Here is a 24,618-nt window from a genome sequence, read left to right on the forward strand (position 1 = left end):
CTGTCTTGATTTATGACTCCCTTTGTTCTGTATAACTACAAAAACTCCACGATCCATGCTGCAGTGTAGAATCTGGGGTAAACTAAATCTGTGTTTCTGGGCCATGGTCATTCAAAACAGCTCCAGAATAAAATATCCCTTATTCTCTTTAAAAATACAAAACCAAAACAAAAAGCCAAACACTTTACACTAGGTTAGGAGGAAAATGTCTTAATAAAGATGCCTTTGACATCTAAGGAACTGGCCAAACCCCACCCATCACAGGCTTCAGACTTTCCTTCCCTCCAATGAGGAAGGAGAGGAATTCAGAACGAAGTATTCAGGCATATGCATATATAGTGAGACCTATTACTTTATATGGTGACTAGAAATTAATAATAACACAAACGTAAGGCATAAGGAAAAAAAAGAAGTTTTCCTTTGAGAAGAGAGAGCTCCAGAAAGCATCTTCCTATGTCCAGCATCCAGGCACTCAGAAGCCACTGCAGTGTGGGACAGGGGGATGTGCAGAAAGCTTGGCTCCATCCTTATGATGCTGGTTTTGTAGGCGTGCAGAATTCAAGAGTTATAGAGCTATGGCAGCGTCTATGCTGATTTCAAAGGAAGGCCCGGGAGGCAGGGAAATGTATAACACGGTTGAATTACCTACAAAGAGCTCTGTTGGGGTGAAGCCTACGCTATAATGGAAACCCCACGGATGCTGAACATGCTGGGAATATGGAATGTCTGCTAATGAAAGCCTCAGGCAGTGGATGCAGCCAACACAAGAGAAAAATCACGAGGAAGGAAGGGCTACCCAAGACCACTGAAGCTCACATCACACCACCATACCTCCCCAGGATTGGACATGGTTGTGCAGGCTACAATCTTCACTCTTGAGTTCTGTTCTGTTTTTGTTTTGTTTTGTTTGTTTGTTTTTGTTTTTATGAGACAGGGTTTCTCTGTATAGCCCTGGCTATCCTGGAACTCACTTTGTAGACCAGGCTGGCCTGGAACTCAGAAATCTGCCTGCCTCTGCCTCCCGATGCTGGGATTAAAGGCGTACGCCACCACTCCTGGCTGAGTTATGGTCTTATTTCAGTATTATTCTCCCTTCTTATGCCCCCAGCTCTCTCATTAGTGCCACAGTATGTTAGAGGTATTTATTGCAGGGGTTCACAACTAAGGGATTGCCTTGAGTCTCAGTAGAGACTCTGGGCTTAGATTTCTGAACAATGTTGGAATTGTCAAGTCCATGGGAACTCATTGAGATAAATTGAATGCAGTCTTCTGGGGTCCAGGGGTGGAATGTTATGATTTAAAGTGACGTGTTCAGGTGTCAAGTTGACAAGAGACAGCCTGTGATGCTCCGTCTTAAGTGTTGACTTGAATGGATTAAGAGATGCCAAGATTAGTCAAGTACATGCCTGGGTGTTCTCAGAGATAATTACATCATTAGGGATCCGACCCAATCAACAGGTTAATGCCTTGACAGATTCATAATATGATGGCATCATTAAAAGCCGATGAAGGCAGAAGGCGGAGCTCTTGGAGGAAGAATATGGGGGGGGGAACCTCTCTGGCCTCTTCACACACCCGTTTCTTAGCCTCTTGCTGTCATGATGCCCACTGAGCTGCTCTACCACATCCTCCCTGCCACAACAGGCTGACGCATGTGAAGCCATGAGCCAAAATAAATAATCCCTCCCCTTCCAAAAAAAAAAGCCAAGATGATTATGTTTTCCATTGTGTATATTTTGCCCTGCTCAGGTTTCACTTTAAAGGAAATATGAAAAGCTGTTTTTAAAGAACTGAATCTGTCAGAAGTCACGCAAACACAGGGAACAGGACGGCATGTCATCTGGGGAGACGGAGAGCCTCCCAGCGTGGCAGAGGGCCTGAGGTCCGCTACCTTTTTGGGAAGAGTCCGCTAGAAACAAAGCAGGTGCCAGCTCTCAAATGATCCTAAGGGCTCTGCAAAGGAATGCGAGGCCCAGACTGGAAGCCCTCGGGGAGGCACAAAAGCTTTCCCTGCGAGGGAACAACGTGACCATATTTGGGCTGTCAGAGGATCTTAGGCCTGGGACTGCAGGGAGGAGGAGACAGGGAGGAATCAGAACCTAAGGCCTTCCCATGGTTTCCTCTAGGTGGGAGTCACCAGAAGCCCACAGGACAAAAGGCTCGAAGGGGATTATGAAAGAAGGAAACAGACAGCCAAGAATGCAAATGTCAATTTTGGAAAGAAAGGTAGAGCAGAGCAGTCTGTGGTCCCTGGCTTGGTTTAAGATAAGATGAAGTGTGCAGCAAAAACAGAGGGCCAGCTACTGCTTTGAGTACCCAAGAGGACATGCACAATGCTATTATTTGGAGATGGTTTGTCCCCTAGTGGTTCAGGTCCTGGAAGCTTGGCTGGCCCCAGCATGGTGATTCTCCAAGTCATAAGACAGGGCTAATAAGGTCACTAGGGTAATCCCTCCAAGGAATGAGAGTACGTGGTGCAACTTTAGTAATCGTGATGATGTTTCTTAATTAGAAGTTATGATCTTAATTAATTCTCTTTTTTTTGTATTTTTTATTATATGAGTATTTTGCTTGCACGTATGCGAATGCACCATGTGTGTGTCCGGTGCCCAGGGAGGCCAGCGTGAACGTGGACAGAACCCAGAGGCACCACGGGGTCCTGGGCCGGGCCGGCTCACCTGAGATGACCTCCAGGAGCAGCATGAGCTTCAGGCCATCTCGGAAGTCCTCTTCGATGTTCTCGATCTGTGTCCCCGCTTTGCGCAGGTGGGAGTTGCACCAGGCTGTGAACGTCTAATACAAAGGGAAGACAAGCAGACGGTCAGTCTCCTCATGGGCCACCGTAGTCTCTGAGGCACGCACCCCAGGCCTCAGTGGCTTCCAGGGTCCTCGCCCCACACTTTCTTAACAGTTGTTCTACGAAAGGCTTTCAACAGGCTTGGGCCATCCTCAGCGTACAAGCCACGTGAAGGGACCAGGGACGATGGCCACCCACTCAACAGAATCCATAGGCATTCTTAGTGTGGTTGTTCCATACGCTCACATTAACTTTATCCTCTGCCCTTAGTATATATGTCTGCTCCATCGTCCTGCCAGGTTCAGGTGTTTACTCAGCATCTGCAGCCAGGACTGCTCCAGGGCAGCTACCCACGGGTGCTCAGTCTACCCTGGCAGATACTTTATCGGGGCCTGCACTTTCTCAGCTGCAGATATTCTCATGGTTCCTGAACAGCAGTAAAGCAGCCAGCACTCCAATTTTCTTAGGGTCCCCAAAGCCATTGTCACCCCCAGTCATCAGGAAGTAATCTAAAGAACAGGACAACCTCATTCCTACCCCACCATTACCCCCTCCTAGCTACTCATTTTTAATTAAATAAGAAGAGAGGAATGTTAGCTTACAGGAACTTCCACTAGGCTCCTCCCAGGAACCTAGCAAGCTTACATCATCAGCTTATGTCATCACCTGCCGTCTTTACCTACTGCTGCCAGGCACGGGTGAGATATGAAAAGACTGCTCACCAGCCCAGATGTTTTTCTTTTTCTGTTCCCAGCCAGTCTTTCTGTCTCTGTCTCTCCGCCCCCCCCCACCTCCATCTGTTCTCTGTCCCCCATTCTCTGCCCCATTGGCTCTGCTCCTGTCTGTCTGCCTCTACCCCTTTTCTTCCTCTCCTTCTCCCAAACTTCCCTTATATTAGGTTTGTTGCATGTCGTGATTTCTCAGGAGGCATCTTGGCATGGGCCCGCCAGGTGTCCCCCCACCCCCGCCGAGTTACATTTCAAATATTACACGGAATGTGTAGATCTTTAGAATAAGTACAATTACTCCGTTTCTACACAATCTCTCCCAACTGCCACCTGTTCACACTTCACTTTGGACCGGAGCCACCACACTGCACATTCTCTGGGGCCAGGGATGGGAGTGTCTTATTCCACCATCACCATCTCCCAACCCCTTGTTGTTTTGTTTTGTTTTGTTTTTCGAGACAGGGTTTCTCTGTATAGCCCTGGCTGTCCTGGAGCTCACTTTGTAGACCAGGCTGGCCTTGAACTCAGAAATCTGCCTGCCTCTGCCAACCCCTTGTTCTTAAGCCCCATCCAGACCCATCCTCCAACCTTTAGCCTCTTCAACCCTCAGCCAAAGGCTTCCCAAAGCTTCTAGGGAAACTGGCCAGTGCCAGCAACTGGAAGACAAACTGGAGCTGCCCGGCTGAGGCCTGTGAGTTTTGAAGAGGGGGGAGGAACTGAGGGAGGAAGGGGCTGTTGTAAGAAGACGCTGGCTTGTGAAAGGTGAAGGGCTGTAGAAAGGAGCTATCGAGCCCCACTTCCTGGGGAAGCTGTGGTGGCCAAAACAACACCTGTGTTTGTTCAGGTCTCCAGGACAAAGCTCTGGGGCTAATAAGCTTTTTGCAAGGAAGAGTCAATAAAAGCCTTAGTCCCCAAGAGCTTCAAGGCTTAGTGCCCTGAACCCATCCAAAGTATTAAAGAACCCTACAAGCAGTGGCCATAAAGCCCAGGCATGGGGGGCGTGGAGTCATCCAATGTTAAGAACGCACTCTCCTGTGAACCAGATCTGAATCCCCTGTTCTCTGAACTCCAGCTCCCTTGGCAGTAAAATGGGGATTGCAAGGAGCTTTCAAGTCCACAGGATTTTAAAACCCGACCTTACAAAGTGCCTGCCACGTAGTGAGGGTGCCATTAACAATAAGAAGGAAAAAGATACCAGCCCACACAGCAACAAAAACAAAAACCAAACAAAACAAAAACCACCACCACAAAAACCATGACAGGGCTGGGGAGGGCTGGCTCCACTCCAGTGCGTTCTCCCCCTCCCCCGCCCCCCTGCCTCCAGCCACCAAGCTACCAAGGCCCCACCTTTCCAGGTGCTGCTGAGGGACCTTTGGGACTGGTGCCAGTGTGTGCCTGAAGAACAGCAGAGGGGGAAGTAAAGTCTTGACAGCAACACTGTGCATCACAGCAGACAAGCCACGGACCACCGCACAACTATGTTCTCTCCAGGTTGCAAGGTCCCCACAGAAAGACCATCTCCTTAGCAGTGCCCCCAGGATTCAGCAAGCTGGCAGCCAAAGGGACACCCACTACAGAAACTCCTGGCCCCAACCAGGGTGGGCAGTGCTACACTCAGAGGCCTAATGGACCAACCTCATTTAAATAAAGGGGTATGGACCCACGGACCTGCCTGCATCCCGGGCCTTCCTTTATCTAATGTTCCCTCACCCCCAAAGTCTTCACTCTCCTCCGGAAACCTGTTCATCTCACGGTCTAACAGGAGACAGGGAGGAGAAGATGGTCAGCCCCTTCACAGTCCACTGCGCTCTAGAAATGTGCTCAGAGGAAGGGTGTGCCCCACAGGGTCTCAGGAGCCATGCTTAGGCAAGGACCACACTGAGACCTACTCCAGAGCTGGGACAGTGCCTTTGCTGTCACCCCTCTACTCCTGTCTGTACCTCTCCCCACCATGCACACAAATACACACAAACATGCATGTGTGCTCATGTGTGTCCAGTGGCCAGCCTCTGCAGATCTTGGGCAGGGATTGAAAACTAGGAGGAACCTGGGTCCCCCTCACCCCTCTTGGTAACTAATGGTGGCGTGAAGGGAAGACTGTATCCACGTAGCAGGGTATCCGAGGGACACACAGGAGAGAAGTTCATGGGTTGGCCGGTGAGACACATCTTGTCCCAGTTTTCTGGCTTCTACCATGTTCTCATGTTGCCTTTAACAACTACCATGGCAACATGTCTCCTTTAATATACCCTAAGAATCCCCCTGGTTTTTGAGAAGGTGTCCTTCCTGTCTCCTGTGAACTACACAGCCTTCTCCATATACCTCAGTGTTCAGAACTATACAATGGGGACAACAGTTAACTACCAGGCATGCCTGAGGCAAGGCTTAAGTGAAATAATACTAACAAAGTAGTAGTTTTTCTTTATATTAATAATGGCCCTAAAAGTTAATGTGCCTGAAATGCAGTGGGCCCTGAAGTGGCTCCCACTGTTATCACAATGACCTCTGAGTAGTCATATCCAGCAGGGACTGGGGTACAAATGATTATTCCCATGACAGGAGCCAGGGGCTGAGTTTCTAATGTCATTGTCAGCCATAACCTTGACCTTAGTAGGAAGAGAGACACAAACACAGGAAGGCCACAAGCTTATGTGGCCTCACTTCACAGTGCAGGAATTGCAGGACCTTACACAGGTGAGGTGGCCACAGATATGCCCACAAAGACCCCATATCTATCACTGTGGGTGAGTGGCCTGTCGCTCCAACTCAGGTATCCAACAGTCACATGAGACAATGCTGACACCGTGTGGACTGTAAACAGAAGGTCTGATGAGAGAGTCCTCTTAAAACCCATGGAGGAACCCATGGTGGCGCATACCATTAACCCCAGCACTTCAAGGAAGAGGCAGGTGGATCTCCATGAGTTCAAGGCCAGCCTGATCTACATACCAGGATAGGGTTACACAGTGAGACCCCATCTCAAAACAAAAACATGAAAGGGGTACCTGAGCTGGGGTGGGGGGAGAGAATAGGGCTACTTGGTAGCTTGTAAGCACCACTATCTCCCTGCCAGAGGGAGAAAGCTATCGTCTTTACAGTGCATACTATAAGCACACTCCATCAATGGCATTAGGCTTGAAGAGATGTTGAGTTCAACATCCTCATTTTATAACGGAGGGCACAGGACCAGAGAGGGTTAAGTGTCTTTCCTCGGGCCATTGACACCGATTCTAACTTCCTCATAACTTCTGCTCCCCAGAATGATATGGCTTTGTGGCTCAGGGATAGGGGGGCAGGGTGGGGAAGGGGTGTAGAACCAAGGCTGAAACTTCAAGTGAGCCAAATTTCATGGAATTCCACTGAAAACCAGTCACTGGAAAATGAAAGCCACATGGGTTTTGGGAAGCCCCTCCAGCGTCAGCAGTGTTAGCAAGAGAGAGACAGTCTCCCTGGGGAGCATGGCGGTGAGAGGCGAGGAAGGGGGTGAATGTCAAGAGATTGGAGACATCCCAGGAGGGAAGTAGACCAGAAAAAGATGGGCAGGGGGAACAGGACTCAGGAACTGGGCCTCTGACCAGCAGGAGACAAGACATGTCTGAGAAGGTCATCTCAACTTCCATAGTCAAAGAAGCATGCCTGATTCGGCCCCGGGCAGAACAGGCAGCTGGTGAGAGACAGTCTCTGCAGCTGTACCCAAATGACCCTGTGCAGGTGACTTCACTTCTGCAGCTCTCCATGACCATATCTGGAAGATGACTGTGACACAGAGCCTAGGCAGCTGCTTTCAGGAGGATAAAGGACAGATAGCTTCAGGAAAGATCGGAGCTCGGTGGACTGAGGGACCCAGAGCTGGACATGTCATATGTCAGAGGAGGACACTGTGTGAATGTGCTGAAGGGGTTCACACAGATTCCCCCCTCCCCCGCTACCCCCTAGCTGAGTAAGGAAGTCCCTTTATGATGGTAATTCTACAAAAGCCCAGGCAGCCCCTGAAAGCATTGGTAAGACCAGAGTGACCGTTGAAGCCACACCAAGGATCACATGCTTCGGTATGTAAGCAGGGTACTTGACCCTGACACTTCAGGGTCTGAGGTCAGAATACTCTGCAACTGGAGGAATAGCATGGTCTTAGACATCAGATGCTCAACACCCATCATGGCTCCTACCCACTAGATGTTAATAACCGTCTATCCAAAACGGAGACAACCCTAAAACACGCTATGTAGAGAATCTGGCCTAACAGAAGCAAACATACATGCCACAGTTGACATGATAGCAACTGTGCTTACGAAGCATGCATGTGCGTACTATGGGATGGACTCCTCTTCTGAGTGTTTTGCCACATTTAACTCCTTGGATCTTCACAGTGATGCAAAGAAAAGAAAAGAAAAGAAAAGAAAAGAAAAGAAAAGAAAAGAAAAGAAAAGAAAAGAAAAGGAGCCAGAAACCTAGACTTCTATGTGGAACTGCTCAATCTTTGAACACTGCTACAACTGAAAATATAATGCATGCCACAAGGACCCCGGTCTGCCTCCAAAAAAAATGAATTAGCAGCCAAGTCTAAATTAAGTCTCACTGGGTATCTCTGCTCCCACAGTGGGAAAGCATGGGACCTTTCTAAGTCTGCATGCACGTTATATACAAACACAATATGTGGTGCATTTGGTAAGCACCAAGTAATGCCTGTGTCTACCACTCCTAAAGAACACTGGTGAGTGACATCAGCCATTTGAGAATCTGGTAGCAAGAGCTGTGGGCATTTCTATCAAAGGTAGAGGAGGGGGTCGGACATCCTGTGAGGCAGAGAGACGGACTCCTCAGCTGGAACTGATCAACAGTCCATGTGTCTCACAAAGGACATTAGATGGCTATACACATCCTGTCATGCCCTGTGAATTAAAACAACAGGTCAGCTCATTGTGCCGATTAGCTGGTCAGCCTGACGCAAGGTAGGATCATCTGGCAAGGGAGAAGCTCAACTGAGGCTCTGCCTCCATCCCGTTACCCTGCAGGCAAATCTATGGGGGCCTTTTCTAAACTATTGATTGATGGGGTGGGAAGAGAACTCACTGTGGCAGTGCCACCCCTGGGCAGGCAGCCCTTGGACATATAAAAAAAGGTAGCTGACCGTGAGCCTTAGAAAGCCAATGAGAGGCCATCTTCCTTGGCTCCTGGCCTGCTTTCCCTCACTGATGAACTGTGATCGGGACATGGAAGCAGAATAAATCCTTTCCTCCCCAAGTTCCTCACAGTCCTGGTGCTTATCACAGCAATGGAAAGCAATTATATTTGCAAAGCGAGTTCCTGCTAATTCCTGTTGTCAGAGGGTGTGCGAGGCAGTCCCCCACCCCCACCCCCATACAACTGTGTGCAGGCTGACTGGTTACAACTCTAGAAGAAATCAGCTTGCCAACGTGAACCACAACAGGCCTGAACTATACACCCCAATTCAAAGACTCTATCCTGGGTATAAAATGACAAAGAAAAGGCCTGGGGGCTGGAGAGATGGCTTAGCGATTAAGAGCATTGGCTGCTTGCTCTTCCAGAGGTCCTGAGTTCAATTCCCAGTACCCACATGTTGGCTCACAATCATCTGTAATGGGATCTGATGCCCTCTTCTGGTGTGTCTGAAGACAGCTACAGTGTACTCATATAAATGAAATAGATAAATCTAGAAAGAAAGAAAGAAAGAAAGAGAAAGAAAGGAAGAAAAGGTGTTAGGCATGAAAACTTGTTCCTTAGCCTAACTGAGGTGAAGAAAACCAGGAAGACAGCAAATTGTATTAATAAGGCACATAGTTAAGTAAATCACCATGTGTCCACATAGTAGATGATTAATATGATAGGTTCTGAAACAACGTGAACATAAGAAAGTGCTTACTGTAATTAACAAGGAAGTCTGAAACAAGATTGCATGTACTACTGCTTATAAACACAGGTTTAGAGCTGTGTGCAATCACACAGACATGACAAATGACTAAGACCAAATGTGTCCAAATGCAAACACACTTGTGCTCCAGGAATTGAAGTTCCCAGGATCCTTAGCTGCTCTCCTGGCCCGACAGCCTATAAATACAGTTGGCTGGTTACACTCTCTGCCTTCTCCCAGGGCAAGCCTCTTCTTTTGGACATTTATTCCCCCATCCACAATCCAGGCTGTCCACGCTCAAGTGACCTGACCAGAGAGGCTCCCAGTGACACTAGGACAGAGTAAACAATGCCTTACAGCCAAATGAGACCGGGCTAGGCAGGAACAGAACAGCAGCAGCCTACCACAGGCATAGGCTTCACCTGCCGGCCACACCTCTCCTGGACACAGCTTTGTCTCTTGGAACCAAGGTTAGCAGTCCTGGCTCACTTCAGGGAAGTTATTGTTCCTGTCAGTCAGGAAGCCTGGGCCTGCCCTGGTTCAGCTAGGCACGTGACCTCCGATAAGCTAACCTCTCTCAGCTCAGAAATCCCATCATCCATCTGGTGCTTGGACAACTCAGCTAAATAGAACACTTGGTAACAATCTTTTGTTTCTCTGTAGTTTCTTTCCAGTAAATTCCACAGAGACAGATGGTTTAACCTCAAGGGACTCAAAACATGACCAGTGTTTTGGTCTCAAGACTGCAGCTCCCTGACCCTCCTGGCCCAGCAAATAACTGTAACTAGTGTACTGGACAGGCTAAACCTTGGTGTCCAGGGAACACTGGTGGGGCATGCCTGTAATCCCAGCACTCCCGAGGCTGGGGAAAGAGAATCCTTAGTTTTGAGATTAGCTTTGATGATATGAGACCCTCTCTCAAAAAAAATGAAAAAACAAAACCAACCAAACCAAAGCTTGAAGCTGGACTCTCCCTGGAGGACCCAGGAGACCATGGGAACCGTGGCTGGCTCTAGGGTGGAGGAAGAGAGGTTTGGAACTGGGGAGAGAGAGAGCTGTTTGCTTTCCGCAGAACATCCTTTTGTTTTCTTTTGAATGTTACACCACACGCTGTCATTATCTATTTAAAAACCCATCCAAATGTAAAGAGAGTCTGGCGGAAGTGTGTAAATTACAACATTATCATAAGCTTCTGGGATGAGACAGAAGAGACTTCCTGTTTCTCTGGGATCATTTGGTGGAAGCGAGTATCTAGGCTATTACTATATTACTGATGGCTTCCATGATAAAGAGGGAAAACTCTCTCACATGTAAACAAATGAAGGCTGGAGAGGGTGACTTATGCTTATAACCCCACTACTAGAGTGGGCGCACGTCTTTAATCACAGTACACGGGAGGCAGAGGCAGGCAGATCTCTATGAGTTCAAGGCCAGCATGACCAGGGGGTGCCAGGATATCCAGGGTTACATAGAGAAACCCTGACTCAAAATAAAACAAAAAGCCTACTTATGAAGAGAGACAGAAAGCTCTGAAAACATTCCCTTAATAAATAAGAGGTGAAACCCTTTAAGAAAAGGCAGAACTAGACACAGGGACAGAGGACAATCTGGCATCTGGAACACATTTCCCCCCACAGCTAAGTCTACAATGATTAATTGTGGGGAGAGTCAAAGGATAGCCCCTTAGCCACATGGTCCCAGAACCCCCAAAGGAGAAACTAAGCCTCTTGAGGTTGGCCTGGGACTTCCTAAACAAACTGGCTCCTCTCCTGGGATCTTCCTTCCCAGGAGCAGAGCCAGCAGGTCCAGGCAAAACCAACCAACAAACAAACCCTCACTGGACACTATAGTCTTTCAATTCCACCAGCAAGCACCATGCTAGTTGAGATGCCATGGGTACTGGACAGAGTCAGACCCCAGCTGTGGCCAGAGTTCCTGGTGTGCTTGGGTTTAAGTTCCCTGCTCCACCTGCCAGCTGACATGGGGATGGCCACTCCCCAGGGCCACCCTAGAGTCCCTCAGAGTCCACACACATGAGGCCAGTTTGGCCAGGGCACGTGTTCTAGGTAGTTTTTCTAAGCAGAGACCTGTCCAGAAGAGATCTCAGATGCCTGGTGTGCTGGTAATGTGAGTGTCTGGTTAGTTTATTAAGGGCGATCTGCCAGCCTTTCAAAGCAACTGGTTCACCCACAGATAAAAGGCAGAGCTCCACACAACAGCTCCACCCAGATCTGTTTACTTTCCACCCACCCGAGAGCTGCTGTGAAAGAGTCCGCAACCACTGGTTGCTCTCTTCTGCCCTCTAAGTCACCCAGCCCACCACCCCACATCCCTGCATGAATGCTGGGGTCAAGGAAACTCAGAGTACAGACGGCCAAACAGGCTAAGCTTTAGGACTAAACCTAACCTCTCACTAGCCTTGACTCCATGGGCAATGAACTCAGCCTGAGATCCTCACAGGTAAAATGGGGCTAACTAGACCCATAGTCAGTGTTCTGTCCACAGCAGACTGACAGATCTTAAAAATACCAACCCAGCTGGACCGAGTGACCTTATTTAATCCACCTGGGCCTCAATTGCCTGGCCAGACAAAGGGGATAAATAATGTCATTATTTCAACAGCTTTTAAGATTAAGACAATGCATGCTAACCAGCCAGCAAAGTGCCCTGGTCATAGCAGGAAACCAATAAATGTCCCTTGTCACTTCCTCTCCCCTTTCTATTTAATCAGAGTTAATCATTCACAGAGAACCCAAGTATTGACAATCAAGAGGCCCTGTTTTCTCCCACTGATGAGGAGACACACATCAGCTTCTAGCAGAACTCTTCTAGAGCTGTGTTTTCTAATTTGTATCTGTCTAGAGCCCATTTAAGTAGACACAGTGCCAGAGACCAGGAGGAGGGATCACCCAGGTCAAAGGGGCTGCTGGATCCCTGCTGGGAAAGGGCCCACCATGAGGACCTGGCATGGTCTTCCTTGCCCCGCACAAGGAAGAATTCATAACATAAGATTGAACCTGCACACCAGGAGAATTCATGACACTGGGACACATAATCCCAATAAAGACACACAGTCTGTCCCTTTAGCTCCTGGCTGCTGAGAGTCAACTGCACCTACCAATCTGCCAGTGTCGTATCCCCATCCCTGCCCTGCTCCTAAAGACAGAAGAGTCCACAGCAAACACCCAGCAACTGCAAGCTCTGTCCACCACCGGCTTTATAGTGCCAGACTTACCTGATCTCTCTGAGTCTTGGTTCCAGCATGAGTAAAATAACAAAAATAACCTCATTCCATGGGACTGCTGTGAGCAGTCACAAAGGGTTCATTCCATGGTGTGCGAGTGTGTGTGTGTGTGTGCCTGTGTGTACGTTCCACCCCCTTCCACACAGTCAGAAAGTACATTGGTAAAGCTAGGCAAAGGGCCTAGCACTTGGAAGCCTGAGGCAGAAGGATTAAGAGGTAGAGGCCAACCTCTGGGCTATAGAGCAAGACCCTGTCTCAAAACCAAACAAACATGGCTGGCTATGGCAGCACATAATGGGAAGGAAGAGGCAGGCAAGATTTCTGTGAGTTTGAGGCCAGCCTGGTCTACTTAACGTGTTCCAGGCTAGTCAGAGGTACGTAATGAGACCCTGGCTCCAAAATTAATTAACTAATTAAACAGTGGTTGCTTAGAGCTGGTGGTAATAGCCAAGGAGTATGAAATATATTTTTACATGTTCTCAAATTGGTTGCATTCACTTTAAAATAGTGAAAAGCATGGTTATAAAATTATACCCCCATAAAACTATTTTTATTTTTCTTAAAACGCACCAAGTAAAATATTCTAGAACCCCACTAAATCTTTTATGCTAATATTAGTCTTTTTTATTTTTGTCTCTGTCTACTTGGCCCACTGGAAGAATCCGGTCTCAAAAGCAGGCCCTGGATCCTTCACTGCTAATGACTGAAGGGGCTGAGCTCACTCCACTGCTATCCTGGAGCCTTCAAACAAGGCAGGATGAGGATTGGAAGGCTGGAGAAGCAAGTCTTCTCTAAGCAGAGTGATAGGCCACTCCGGGAGGCCAGTCAGGGATGGCGGTTGTCCCTGACTCACGTCTTGAGTGATTCTGGCCCTTGCTGATCCGACAGCACACAGACCTCGGCAAGCTAGGACCCACAGGACCAGCTTGCACATTCCTTCCCCATAGAAGGAAAAGCCACCTAAAGTGAGCTCATTTGGTTTTGTCTGGCACGGATCCTAAGACCTACAGGTCACCCAGTCCCACAGAGAACTCCCACAGATGACAAGCCTGCTAATCTTCAATGTGGGGTTCCTGTGGTCTGGCAGGCTGCAGCCCCTAACGCACCTCTCCCCTAGTGTTGAAGTACAGCAACTGACGCAGCTGCACCTGTGCTTAAGAGGATTGTATCTATCCCTTCTGCGATGATGGAAAAACACTTGATTCTGACGAGGGCCCAGAAAACAAGATCAGGTTAGCAGCCATCTCTTCCTGGGTCATCTCTGTGGAATGCACTGTGCTGACCAGAGTTGTGGAGCTGGACTGGATTCCAAGGCCCTCAATGGAATCTGCTCTCCAGGGGTCAAACCACAAGTTATAATTTGTCTGGTTTTGTTTTGAGACAGAGTCTCTCTCACATAACCCAGGCTGGCCTAACACTATGTAAGAGACTGACCTTGAACTCCCGATTCTCCTACAGACAACAGACACATCAGTTTATAGAATGCATTTTTTTTTTTTACCAACTTACCACATCCTCAGCACAAGTTACAAATTCCAAGGACAAAATATTGCTTCGACGAAGAAACTGTCCAGGTCTCCACTGTGTCACTCTGGCCTTTCTTCTTTGAGTAGTACCACAGTCCATACCCAGACTCATCTGGATCCTTTGACCCAGTGTCCAGAAACTCCACCCTCCACACAATGGCTGGAGACAGCTGGGATCCTGTCCTGCCAACGGCTTTTGGGGATTTGGGAGGGGCTCCTGGAGGTTTCCGGCTCCACAGAGATGCATCTCTGTCTTTAACAGACACCAAGCACCCCGAAAAGCAGCCTGGGCCAAAATATGGGCTCACACAGGCTAACCCAATGTTGGAAAGGGAGGTGGGAGGGATGGGAAAACAGAGGGACGGAGGAAGCATCTCAGGGGAGCAGGCCTCCGATTTGCACTCACACCAGAACTACTAGTTAGAATAAGTATGGATGTGTCCCACTACCAGAGTTTCTGCTTCCAATGCTCTGGGAAAGTGGAGACATGCTATTTCTCCAGATGCCACCACTCTGTGGACCCCACTGTCTAAGGACCTCAGGGCTGGTGGTTAAGAGGTGAGTCTGGGCACAGGAGACCTGATAAGCTCTTGGCCTGCCGCTTTACTGACCTAGGGATCTAAATGGATTCCTGACCTTTCTGAGCCCCGGTTTCCAGGAGACCTTTCTTGCAAAGTGGTGGTGGGCGTTTAAGGAGCTCATCCTTGCAAAAAGCCTAGAACGCCACCAGCAGTCAAAGAAGTCTAAAGTGCAAGAAGGGAAAGGGTACGGATGAGGACACGAATAAACGAGACTGTGGGAACTGTGTTGGGCCCCTCAGAACTACTGCATATACTAAATGATTCTTCGAACCCTGGAGAGCACCTGGAGGATGCTGGGTGACCAGGGGACTCTACAGCACTTCTAGAGTGTGGTGTGCATCCCATGAGGGACTCAATGTGCACCCACCCTATAGCCCACCAACCCCCATCCAGGACACTTGCCTATTGCTGCATACTGGATCACATTGTTGGTAGATAAAGAGTGGAGGGGTCCGAGAGGCTCTGTTGTGGGAAGACTTTAGGGAAAATGTGATGGTCAAACAGTCAGTCATCTTGCATGGATCCTCGATGACAGTAGGCCATGATCAAAGAACCTAATTACCTCAATTCCCTTAACCCAAGGTCTGGCCACATGTCTTTTTCTTGAGCACACAGTACAGATCAGCACCTTAAAAACTAGTTCAGGCCTGGGTGGTGGTGATGGTGGCAGTGCACACCTTTGATCTGAGCACTCAGGAGGCAGAGGAAGGAGGATCTCTAAGTTCAAGGACAGTCTGGTCTACATATAGACCTAGCTCCAGGACAGCCTGGGCTACGCATCTTGAAAAACCAAAACAAAACAAAATGAAAGTCCAGAGAGGCTTTGGGATATAGCTCCATGTTAGACGTTGACAAGTATGTTCAAGTTCCCAGTTCCCAGAACTACATACATGTGTGTGCACACACACACAAAAGCAGCATAAAACTCTTAAACCCCTTCAGTAAGGAGAAGTACCCATGGCCTAATTGATGAGGCCTGTTACCATCATTGTGCTCCCAGCCTGTTCTGGAGAACCATCAGCTGCCAGGGGTATCGGGAACCCAGCCCAACAGATGTGCTGCCCTGGCTGTTGGCCAATCCCTCAGCATGACCAGCCTGACTCCAGGGACAGGGCACACAGACCTGCAGCAGGCAGCTAAAGCACACAGACACACTTCTGTGGAACCAGGTATCTGGCAGACCCTTTCTGACTGTGCTGGGAAGCTCAGAGACCTCTCCCAGAGCAGAATCAGGGGCTTCATCTGTGGGACAGCAAGATCACTGCCCTCCTCTGAGAATAGAGTCTACCACTCATTCCCCGAGGAGGGCTCCTGGGCTGCAGGGGGAGCCCCAGGTCAGCTATCACTCTGGCCTCCTCCAAACCTTGAGAAGAAATCACAGTGTCACAGCCTCACATAAAAGATGGATGGACACTGAGGGCTAAGAGAACAGCTTCAAGCCCCAAGAGGAGCAGAGGCAATCAGTCAGACTTTGAAGCTAATCAATGCTTTTGGGCTACTAGAACCACCCAGTGAATGGCTCATTCAATATGCATATCCAACTGAACCAGGCATGTGTCATCTCAGCTGATCGGCTCCACGATCCTCCAATAAAGGAGGAGATGGGGTGAGAGGCAGCGGCAACCTCTACAGCACCAGCTGAACTAAGACCTTTACTGTGGTTCGTGGGATAGCTCAGACTCTTCTAGGAAAGCCAGCTAGCCGTAGAGACACAGTGTGACCACCCAGCTCTGCCTGCCACCCTGTAGGTAGATTGGGGTATACAGCCACGTGAAGACTTATTAGTTGTCCCCAGTCCCAGACAGAAGAGGGAAGCTAAAGGGCAGCCCAGGACACAGACCGAAGAATCACCTCCAACCTTCAGATCCAGCCAGAAGTGGGGCGCTGGCCTGGTGACTCCCTGGGGATGCGGAATGGGTCGGGTGTCGGGCAGGATTCTCTTCTAAGGCTCAGTTTTGGGATGGTAGAAAGTGGGTTTGAATTCTTGACTCTTGGCTTCCGAACACAAAGCCCATTGAGAAAGACAATGAATAATTAAAGAGGCAGCCAAGCCGGCAGGCAGAGTGGAGGCCAGGGTGTGAGCAACGCCCTGTTTGGGCTTGGGCTGGCCCCCTGTCAGCAGCCTCTCTGGAAACAGGCCAACACAGATCCTTCTGATCAGCCCCATTCTCTCCCCACCTCCCTCAGGGAGTTGGAGCTGACTCATTCATTCATTCATTCATTCATTTGTTCATGCGTTCGTTCTCAGTGAGTACTGATACTGTAAGTGAATAAAACCAGTTCCTAGGTCACGGAACCCAGAGTTTCCACGGGGGACGAAAGCACAGGGCAAGCGAAGTGCCTATGTAGGAAATGCCACAGGAGCATGAGCTCATGGCTGGGTTCTGACCTGACCCCTGTTCTAAAGAGCTCTACTTAGGTGAAAAGTTTGCAAAAGAGACCCTCCAGATAATAGCTAAGGGGGAGGGGGCTGATAATAAAAGCTATTTGTATTACATCGCCAGTGAGAACTGAGCTGCACGCATATGCTGCGAGGTACAGGGAGTGGCCGTGCAAGCAGAAGAAACAGAACACCCAAGGCTCTAGGTAGGGCAGAAGCCAACTCAAAAAAAAAAACCAAAAAGAAACAAACACAGCCCCCTGTGGCTAGCACCAGAGGTGAGCACGGTGCCAGAGGCCCTGGAACCTGGGTGCCCACAGAACATCGAGATTATTCTCCCTGAGAACAATGGAAGCCACTCACGATCTCTGGTCAGATTTCAGCTGAAATAAATAGAAGGGTGGCGAGGTGGGTGTGAGATGTGGGTGTGGGTTAGCACACAAGGACACCTTCATCTGGCAAAGAGACTTCATGCTGCTGCAAGCAGATGTAGACAAAGGGGTGACCTGAGACAAGTTAGCTCAAACCCAGCTGGTGAAGGCAGATAAGTGGGTGGGGCCTAGACACACTCCAGGACGGGGAGTTCAGAGACCACCCCTACCCCACCAGGCATCACATCTGAGCTGAGCCCACGGGGGGGGGGGGGGGGGGGGGAGGGGAAGGTGGCAGAGTCACTATGCCCAGCCGTACTCCTACAACTACCTCAGCGGTGGTTCCTGATATTCACCAACACTCAGGCAAACCACCCTGTGAGCTGTGAGAGCCCCCGGTAAACCAGGGGTGTAGAGAGCCTAAAGATCACCTCCCAGGCACTGGGCCAACCAGCCGGCATGGCTGGCTGCAAGCAGTTACGCACATTCCCATCTGAGTTGGGGAGCCAACCTTGCCCGTGCTTCTACAAGGCTCTCCAGACCAATCAAGATGGACAAAGGGACACTATGTACCCATGGGACTTCCTCAACAGACTCGGCAGGAATTGCAGCTCTGCCCACCCTACCTAGTCCGTGCCACCTAAAACACGCCTTCACATCCTTTTACATCTCAGCACCCATTGATGCTCAATGACTCTGGGACAAAGCCCAAGGCCCACCAGGGCCACCTGGGTCTTAGTTTTCAGAAGGCACACCTGGGGCTCCACCTCATCATCTGTCACCTCAGCTGCTCTTTACAGGCCCCTAAGATGGCCTGAGAGAGTCACCCCTCACTTCTCCATCCTTTAAAGGAATATTTGCAGGAACATGGACACATGGCATCAGAAGCCCCGAGTTCTAATTCTGGGTCCACCGCTGGTGATCAGGTTTCCCTCCACAATGTCCCCCACTTTCAGAGGATTCCTGTCCGCCTCCTATCAATGGGCTGCATCTGGTTAAGATCAATTATTCAGGGAGAGTGAGCTAAAGAGAAAAAAAAAATCACATTTCTCAAATTAGCCCCATTATATCAAATACTGTCAGAAATCCCACCCTGACAAATGTCACTCTAGTTCAGAAGCCCTACCTAGGGTGGGGGCCCACAAATTAGTATTATAACAGGCACTCCAGGCAAACCCTGTAACCAAGCAAGCTTGGACAACTGTGGGCTAAAGACATACACAAGAAGTTGGGGCTCCCAGCCTTCGCAAAGAAGGCTAAAACACAGTTCGATTCATCCCACTATCTTCACACCTATCTGCACGCGCTCACCAGGTACAAGACACCAGCTCAGGTGGTCTACATCCGACATGCTGGTTTAGTTCTAACAAGGTCCCTACAGGGCACACAGCCCTGTCTGTCTCTACTGGTGAAGAAACTGGGGCCTGGGGAGAGGCTTCAACGAGTAAGGAGCTTGCTGCCCAAGATTTCCCAGCACCCACGTAAAAAACCTGGTGTGGTGACACATGGCGGTAACCCCTGTGCTATGGAAGCAGAGACGAGTGGCACCCTAGTTCCCTGGATGAATCTGGGAGCTCTAGGTTCAGTTTGAACAACTAAGTAGACAGCAGACATCAAGCCCATATGCATGTGTGCAACCACATGAACACATACACAAAAAAAGGAAAAGGGATTGGGAGAGGAACTGAGGCTGGAAGACACAGCTGCTAACACGCCAACTCTCTTCCAAACACCCTGTGTCTGCGCAGAGCCTCTGTCCTGTGGGAACTTTGTCACCTATTCACATCCCAGAGCCTGGATAAGGACCTGCACAGGAATGGAAAGAGGAGAGATGGACACGGGGAGGCATGGAGGTGGAACACAGAAGCTCTGGAGCTGCCACCTAGGGGGGAAAATAAAAGCAGAGGCCACCAATGAAACAGTAACATAGTAACCAGAGAAGCTGGCATTCTCCCCCAAATGCCTGGTGCTGGAGGGAAGGAAGGATGTTCAAGATCAGAGCTCACAGCACATCAGAATGAACCCCAAAGCACTCTGGGACCACTTCTCACCATCACACACAATCCCAGTTGAGAGCACACAGCTAGCCCCATGCCAGAGTTTAGTAACTCCTCTCTGCCCAGGGAGGTGGCAGTTCCCTTTATACAGCAGCGCCTGCCTACCTGCCACCTGTCCCCTCTACCTCTCAAGCAGCCCAGCCAAGGAGCCTGGCCTAGAACAGACCCAGGCGAAGCAGAGGCCCCGCCTTCCCGCAGAGTCCTCCCCAGGCTTCCCCCAGCTAGTGCAGGGGACATATCAAGGACAGCTGGCCCTTATTTAGTCGGCACATTATACCGGGGGGGGGGGGGGTCACACTTACTGGTTTTATTACATTTATTAAGAAGTAGGTTGCTTTGACCCCCATTTTAGAGATGGAAACATCGACACTCAGGAGGGTTAAGTAACATAGCTAGCAAAGAGACAGCATAGGGTGTCCCAAACGCTGGTCCCAGATCCCGAATTTCCTCTGCCTTCCTGCCATCTCTGGGCATCCACTCAGGACAGAGGCTGATGCCGTCCTATGACTAAACAGGTTTTCTTCTTTCCGGGAGTTCTGCATTTGGCGGAAACCATATTGGAATTCTGAACCTTGATCATTCCCCAGGCCGGTGATTTTCAGTATCATCTTCTTGTGACAGTGGGCAGTGGCAGTGAGCCATCACACCACTAGGTAATGCATTCACAAGGATGTGTGTGTGGAGGTGGGGGTGGTGGACAACTGGGCTGGAGAGTTGGCTCAGCAATTAAGGGCTCATTCTACTCTTGCATAGAACCTAAGTTCAGTTTCTAGCAGCTCACAACTGACTGCAACTCTCCCTCAGGGGATCGGCCCTCCTCTTCCGGCTTCTTTAGCCCTGTACTCACATGCATATACCACACACAAACACTTAAAATGAATCTTGGGCTGGAAAGATGGCTCAGCATTTAAGAGTGCACACTGACCTTATAGAGGACCTGTGTTCGATCCCCAGCGCACACACCAGATAGCTCACAACTGCCTGGAACTCCAGATCAAGAGGATCCAATATGCCTTGAGCACATGTGTGCCCGCACATACATACACACACACACACACACACACACACACACACACACACACGAACAAATAAAGAATAAAATATTAAGGGCTGGAGAGATGGCTCAGCGGTGAAGAGCACTGGCTGCTCTTCCAGAGGTCCTGAGTTCAATTCCCAGCAACCACATGGTGGCGCACAACCATCTGTAATGGGATCTGGTGCCCTCTTCTGGTGTGTCTGAAGACAGCTAAAGTGTACTCCTATGTATAAAATAAATAATTTTATAAAAAGAATAAAATATTAAATAAATACAATCTTTTTTAAAGTGGGGTGGGGGGGGAGGGAGCACAACTGGTATTCTTCAGTATAGCATTTGCTGGGTAAGTCAGCTGTGTTACCTGCATCTTGACAGAATATTTCCAACTTCCCAAGGTTTTATTGGGAACGTGACTGACCTCATTACAAGTCAAGAAGCATCTATACAGGTTACTGGATCTGCCACGACTAGGCCCTGGGAAAGAATAAAAACCGGGCCCACTCCAGGGAGCTCCAATTAGCTGGCAGGCCCACTATCAAGGAGGCACAAGCTTTATAAGTAGTGTGAAGCACCCCAGAGGGGACCACATGCAGATCTCCACAGGGAGCGGGGTCAGGAATGAACACTGGCTGCTTGGAGTTAAGCCCACACTAGCAGCAGGCAGAGACCAGTTTGGTTTGCCTTACACTTGACTGTCTGAAAGGGCTTGTATCCAGAGGCTGAAAAAACAGGGGCCAACCACCTGCTGGTTACAGCAGCCTCTGAGAGAGCAGGAATCAGGACAGAGGAGCCTGCTGTTAAAGAAACAGATGGTGCTCAGCACCAGGGGAAGCTAGGAAGTTTTGTATTAGTGTATCTAACTCACTGGCCAAAAATGTGTCATATGGCTAACCTTGAGAGAGGAAAAGCTGGGGGGATAAAGTGAATGGAAGGAAGTGGGGACAGCAGCAAACTGGGGGAGGGGTTGTCCCCACTAATCCCTGGGGTGCCCAGGAGGGTGTGAGCCCCTTTCTCAAGTCTAAGGCTAAAGAAGAGCGGAAGGCAGGCAGAGGGTGGGGACCTGGTCCCCAAGAACTCTTCTCTCAACAGAAGATACTGAAACTTCAAGTTAGCTATGTAGTTTCACTCTTCCCCAGAACTGTGTGGCGGCCAAGCTAGACATGATGTGTCCTTGGGGACCCAGCTGGCCAGCCCACTGACCTTTACACGACAGCTACCGTGATACGCACAGTCAGGGGGAGAAGAGAATGGAGTGTCTAAGGCCTTCTGTTGACTTGCCAACCCCACCTGCGGGCACAAAGGACCTCATGCCATGGGCACACACAGGGAGATGCCAAAACCCAACTCTCCATCCAACTTCCTAGCAACGTTATTCACCATAGCCAAGATACGGAGATAACCCAAACATCTGTGAACACGTGAACAGGTAAGGAGAATGTGCTAAAACACACAATGGAGTATTATCCAGCCCTAAAAAGTTAATTCTGACACAGGATTCTACTGGGACAAGCCTGAAGTGAAACAAACCAATCAGAAAAGGGCAAACAAAAATCAGGTCCACTTCTACAAGGTACCAAAACCATTTCAAATGAGTATACTTCAGAACCCTGAGTTAGACCATCACATGACCTCTTCCTCCCCGCCAGCCCCAAAAAAACGGACTAAGACCTCCCAAGACAGGGGGAGGTAGGGACAGCTACACCGCCTCAGGCCCTGCCCTGCCCTCTGTTCTAACAGACAGGCAGAAGGGAAGTACCTCTCCCATAGCCAGAAGAGAAGCAAACTGGGGGCCCCTCTCCAGGTCCTGACTCCAGGGTGACTCAGGCTCCAGTTTCTCAAGAAGGAAGTGAGCCACTCCAGTCTGCCTTTTTTTCCCTTTTAGGAAGACATAAGAGAATGATTCAACTTAATCCTGGAGGCCTAGATTCCACTTCACTCCACCTGCACTGGAGATATCACACCCCACACACCATCCTCCAGGACAGGAAGTCAAAAGGACAGGACACAGCCTTCCCTCTCTACCTCAGTCCCAACGTCCTACACTCAGCTCCTAACACTGGAAGAGACATCAGCAACGTCTGAACCCACTCTGTTTTGGCTGCTCTGATGGTCTCAGTCTCCTCATCGGTAACTTAAAGGGATGGGACAGAGGCAGCTCTGAGCTTCTAGGTCTCTGGAGGAGCTGGGTGATTAATCCAGGGCTGAGAAAAGACAGAACACAGGATGTGGCTTTGGAACCAGGCAAGCTTTAGTACAGACTCATGCCTGGCACCCCTCCAGAAGCATGGGTTCCAACTGGAACACCTGTGCCACCGCCCCCACCCCCCACCCCCCAAGCCAGGCAATCTCATCACTCACTCAATAGCTCCCACAGGCTACTGTTGGAGGACAGCCTCTGAGATGGACACAGCCTGGTGAAACTTCTCCATGGACCTTTAAGACCCTGGAGACCCTTTAAGACCCTATCTCTTGTCCCCAGAGCCTGTGCTTGGGCGCCTGGAAGGCTGAGAGTCAAGGATGGGTAATTTGAACAACAAAGCAAAAGAGAGCCCAGTAGAGCCACAGGGAGCATAAGGGACATTGGAGTCCAGAGTCTGGTTTGAATCCTGAGTTTGACACTAGCTTGCTGTAAGACTTTGGAAGAGCTCGGTCATTTGTCCGGCCCTCTATTTTTCTACTGGCAGAGGGGACGGATTTTGGGGGCCCTCTGACAGTCCACATAGGGAATCACAGGAGGAAGGCCTGCTGGAGCCACCCTGCAGCTTCCTGTGGCCCCTGCTTCGACCTAATAGTGGCTGACCCGCCCAGACCGGCAGACGGCAGACAAATGAGCTGACAGGCAGCCAACTCCAGGGAGTGCTGAGGCACGAGGGACACAGCTTCAGCCTGGCAAAGTCCAGCTGCTGGAGGCTGTCTGAAAGCAAACATCCTGCTTTAATGGCAGAGATGAAAATAGTATGGCCGTTTTCTCAGAGTTGGAACCAGCTGGCTGAGATGGGGACAGGGGACAAGACAGTGGCTATGTGTTTTGTCTTTTAGCTGCAAAGCCTGGTGCTGGATAACGGTATCCCTTTCAACACCCACCCCCCAGCTCCCCACCCCCACCCATCTCTGCCGGATTTTAACCATAAACACAGCCTTTTTTTTTTCTAAAGGAAGGGCTTAACACAAACCAGATGCTTCGGGACTTTTCCCCAGCCCCCTCTCTGGCCCTAAAATTAAACACTCAGTATGGCCTCTGCCAAAATTCACTAGAAGGTCCAGCCTTAAAGAGCCAGAGCCTCCGGTTCTCATCCTTGCACACTCTCAATAACATCCCCACCTAAACAAGATGTCAAAGTCCTCCCAACGCTGAGCATGGTGGCCTCCTGAGTGCCTAACACTCAGGCAGACAAGGGTGACCAGCACAAAGGGACAAACAGGACAACCTGGGCATGGGAAGGCTGCCCTAGCAGGGGTTTTGCAGAAGGAGCCGAGCCTGCCCATCAGCTCTGTCCCAAAAGGCTCTGGACGCAGCAAGAAGAGTAATTAGTCTTCTTGGACTTAGGTCCTAAGGTCTAGGAAAGAGGGCGGATGACAGACATCTCAGTCAACCTTGAGCTAACAGTGGTAGGCCAGTCTGAGCAGGTTTGTTCCATGCCAACTGGGATCTGCTGCTCTTCTGAGGTTTTTCTGGGTGATGGGTTCATTGTGCAGGGTAATCTGGTCACTCCCACCTTCTTGAACCATGTCTTACACTTGTCTGTGACAAGTCTGTACACTTCAAAGAGCTCATACCTAATGTTAAGAATAAATGAATTTTCCAAGCTGTTTCTACCCAAGAGGCCACCAGCCGCAGAGTCCAAGGCAGTAGCAGGAAATTAGCTGAAGAATAAGTTTCCAATTCCTTTTCTGTGCTGTGGCTCTCATCTCCCCTGAGAAGTTCCCTGGACACAGAAGCAGCCAGGGTGTGCATTTCTTCTTGTAACTCCCCAACACAAGCCCTAGTCCCTCGCAGTGCACCATCAGGGGGTATCCCGGTAGACTGTA

The 24,618-nt window shown here is 49.7% G+C and overlaps 1 protein-coding gene across 8 annotated transcripts in view; it reads right to left on the reverse strand.

Moving 5' to 3' along the window:
- Nucleotides 1-24,618, reverse strand: part of Actn1 (actinin alpha 1) — a 92,524-nt gene that overhangs the window by 39,242 nt on the left and 28,664 nt on the right. For 6 of the 8 annotated variants that reach the window (XM_085830508.1, XM_085830507.1, XM_085830506.1 and 3 more), the window contains exon 2: nucleotides 2,679-2,793. In XM_085830508.1, coding sequence (XP_085686634.1) covers nucleotides 2,679-2,793 — 115 coding nt within the window. Of the gene's footprint in view, nucleotides 1-2,678; nucleotides 2,794-14,147; nucleotides 14,167-24,618 lie in introns of those variants that run through there. The other 2 variants (XM_085830505.1, XM_085830504.1) reach the window with 1 other exon arrangement.

Source organism: Mus caroli, unplaced genomic scaffold (genome assembly GCF_978045245.1).
Source record: "Mus caroli unplaced genomic scaffold, Mus_caroli_1 scaffold_14, whole genome shotgun sequence".
NCBI lineage: Eukaryota > Metazoa > Chordata > Mammalia > Rodentia > Muridae > Mus > Mus caroli.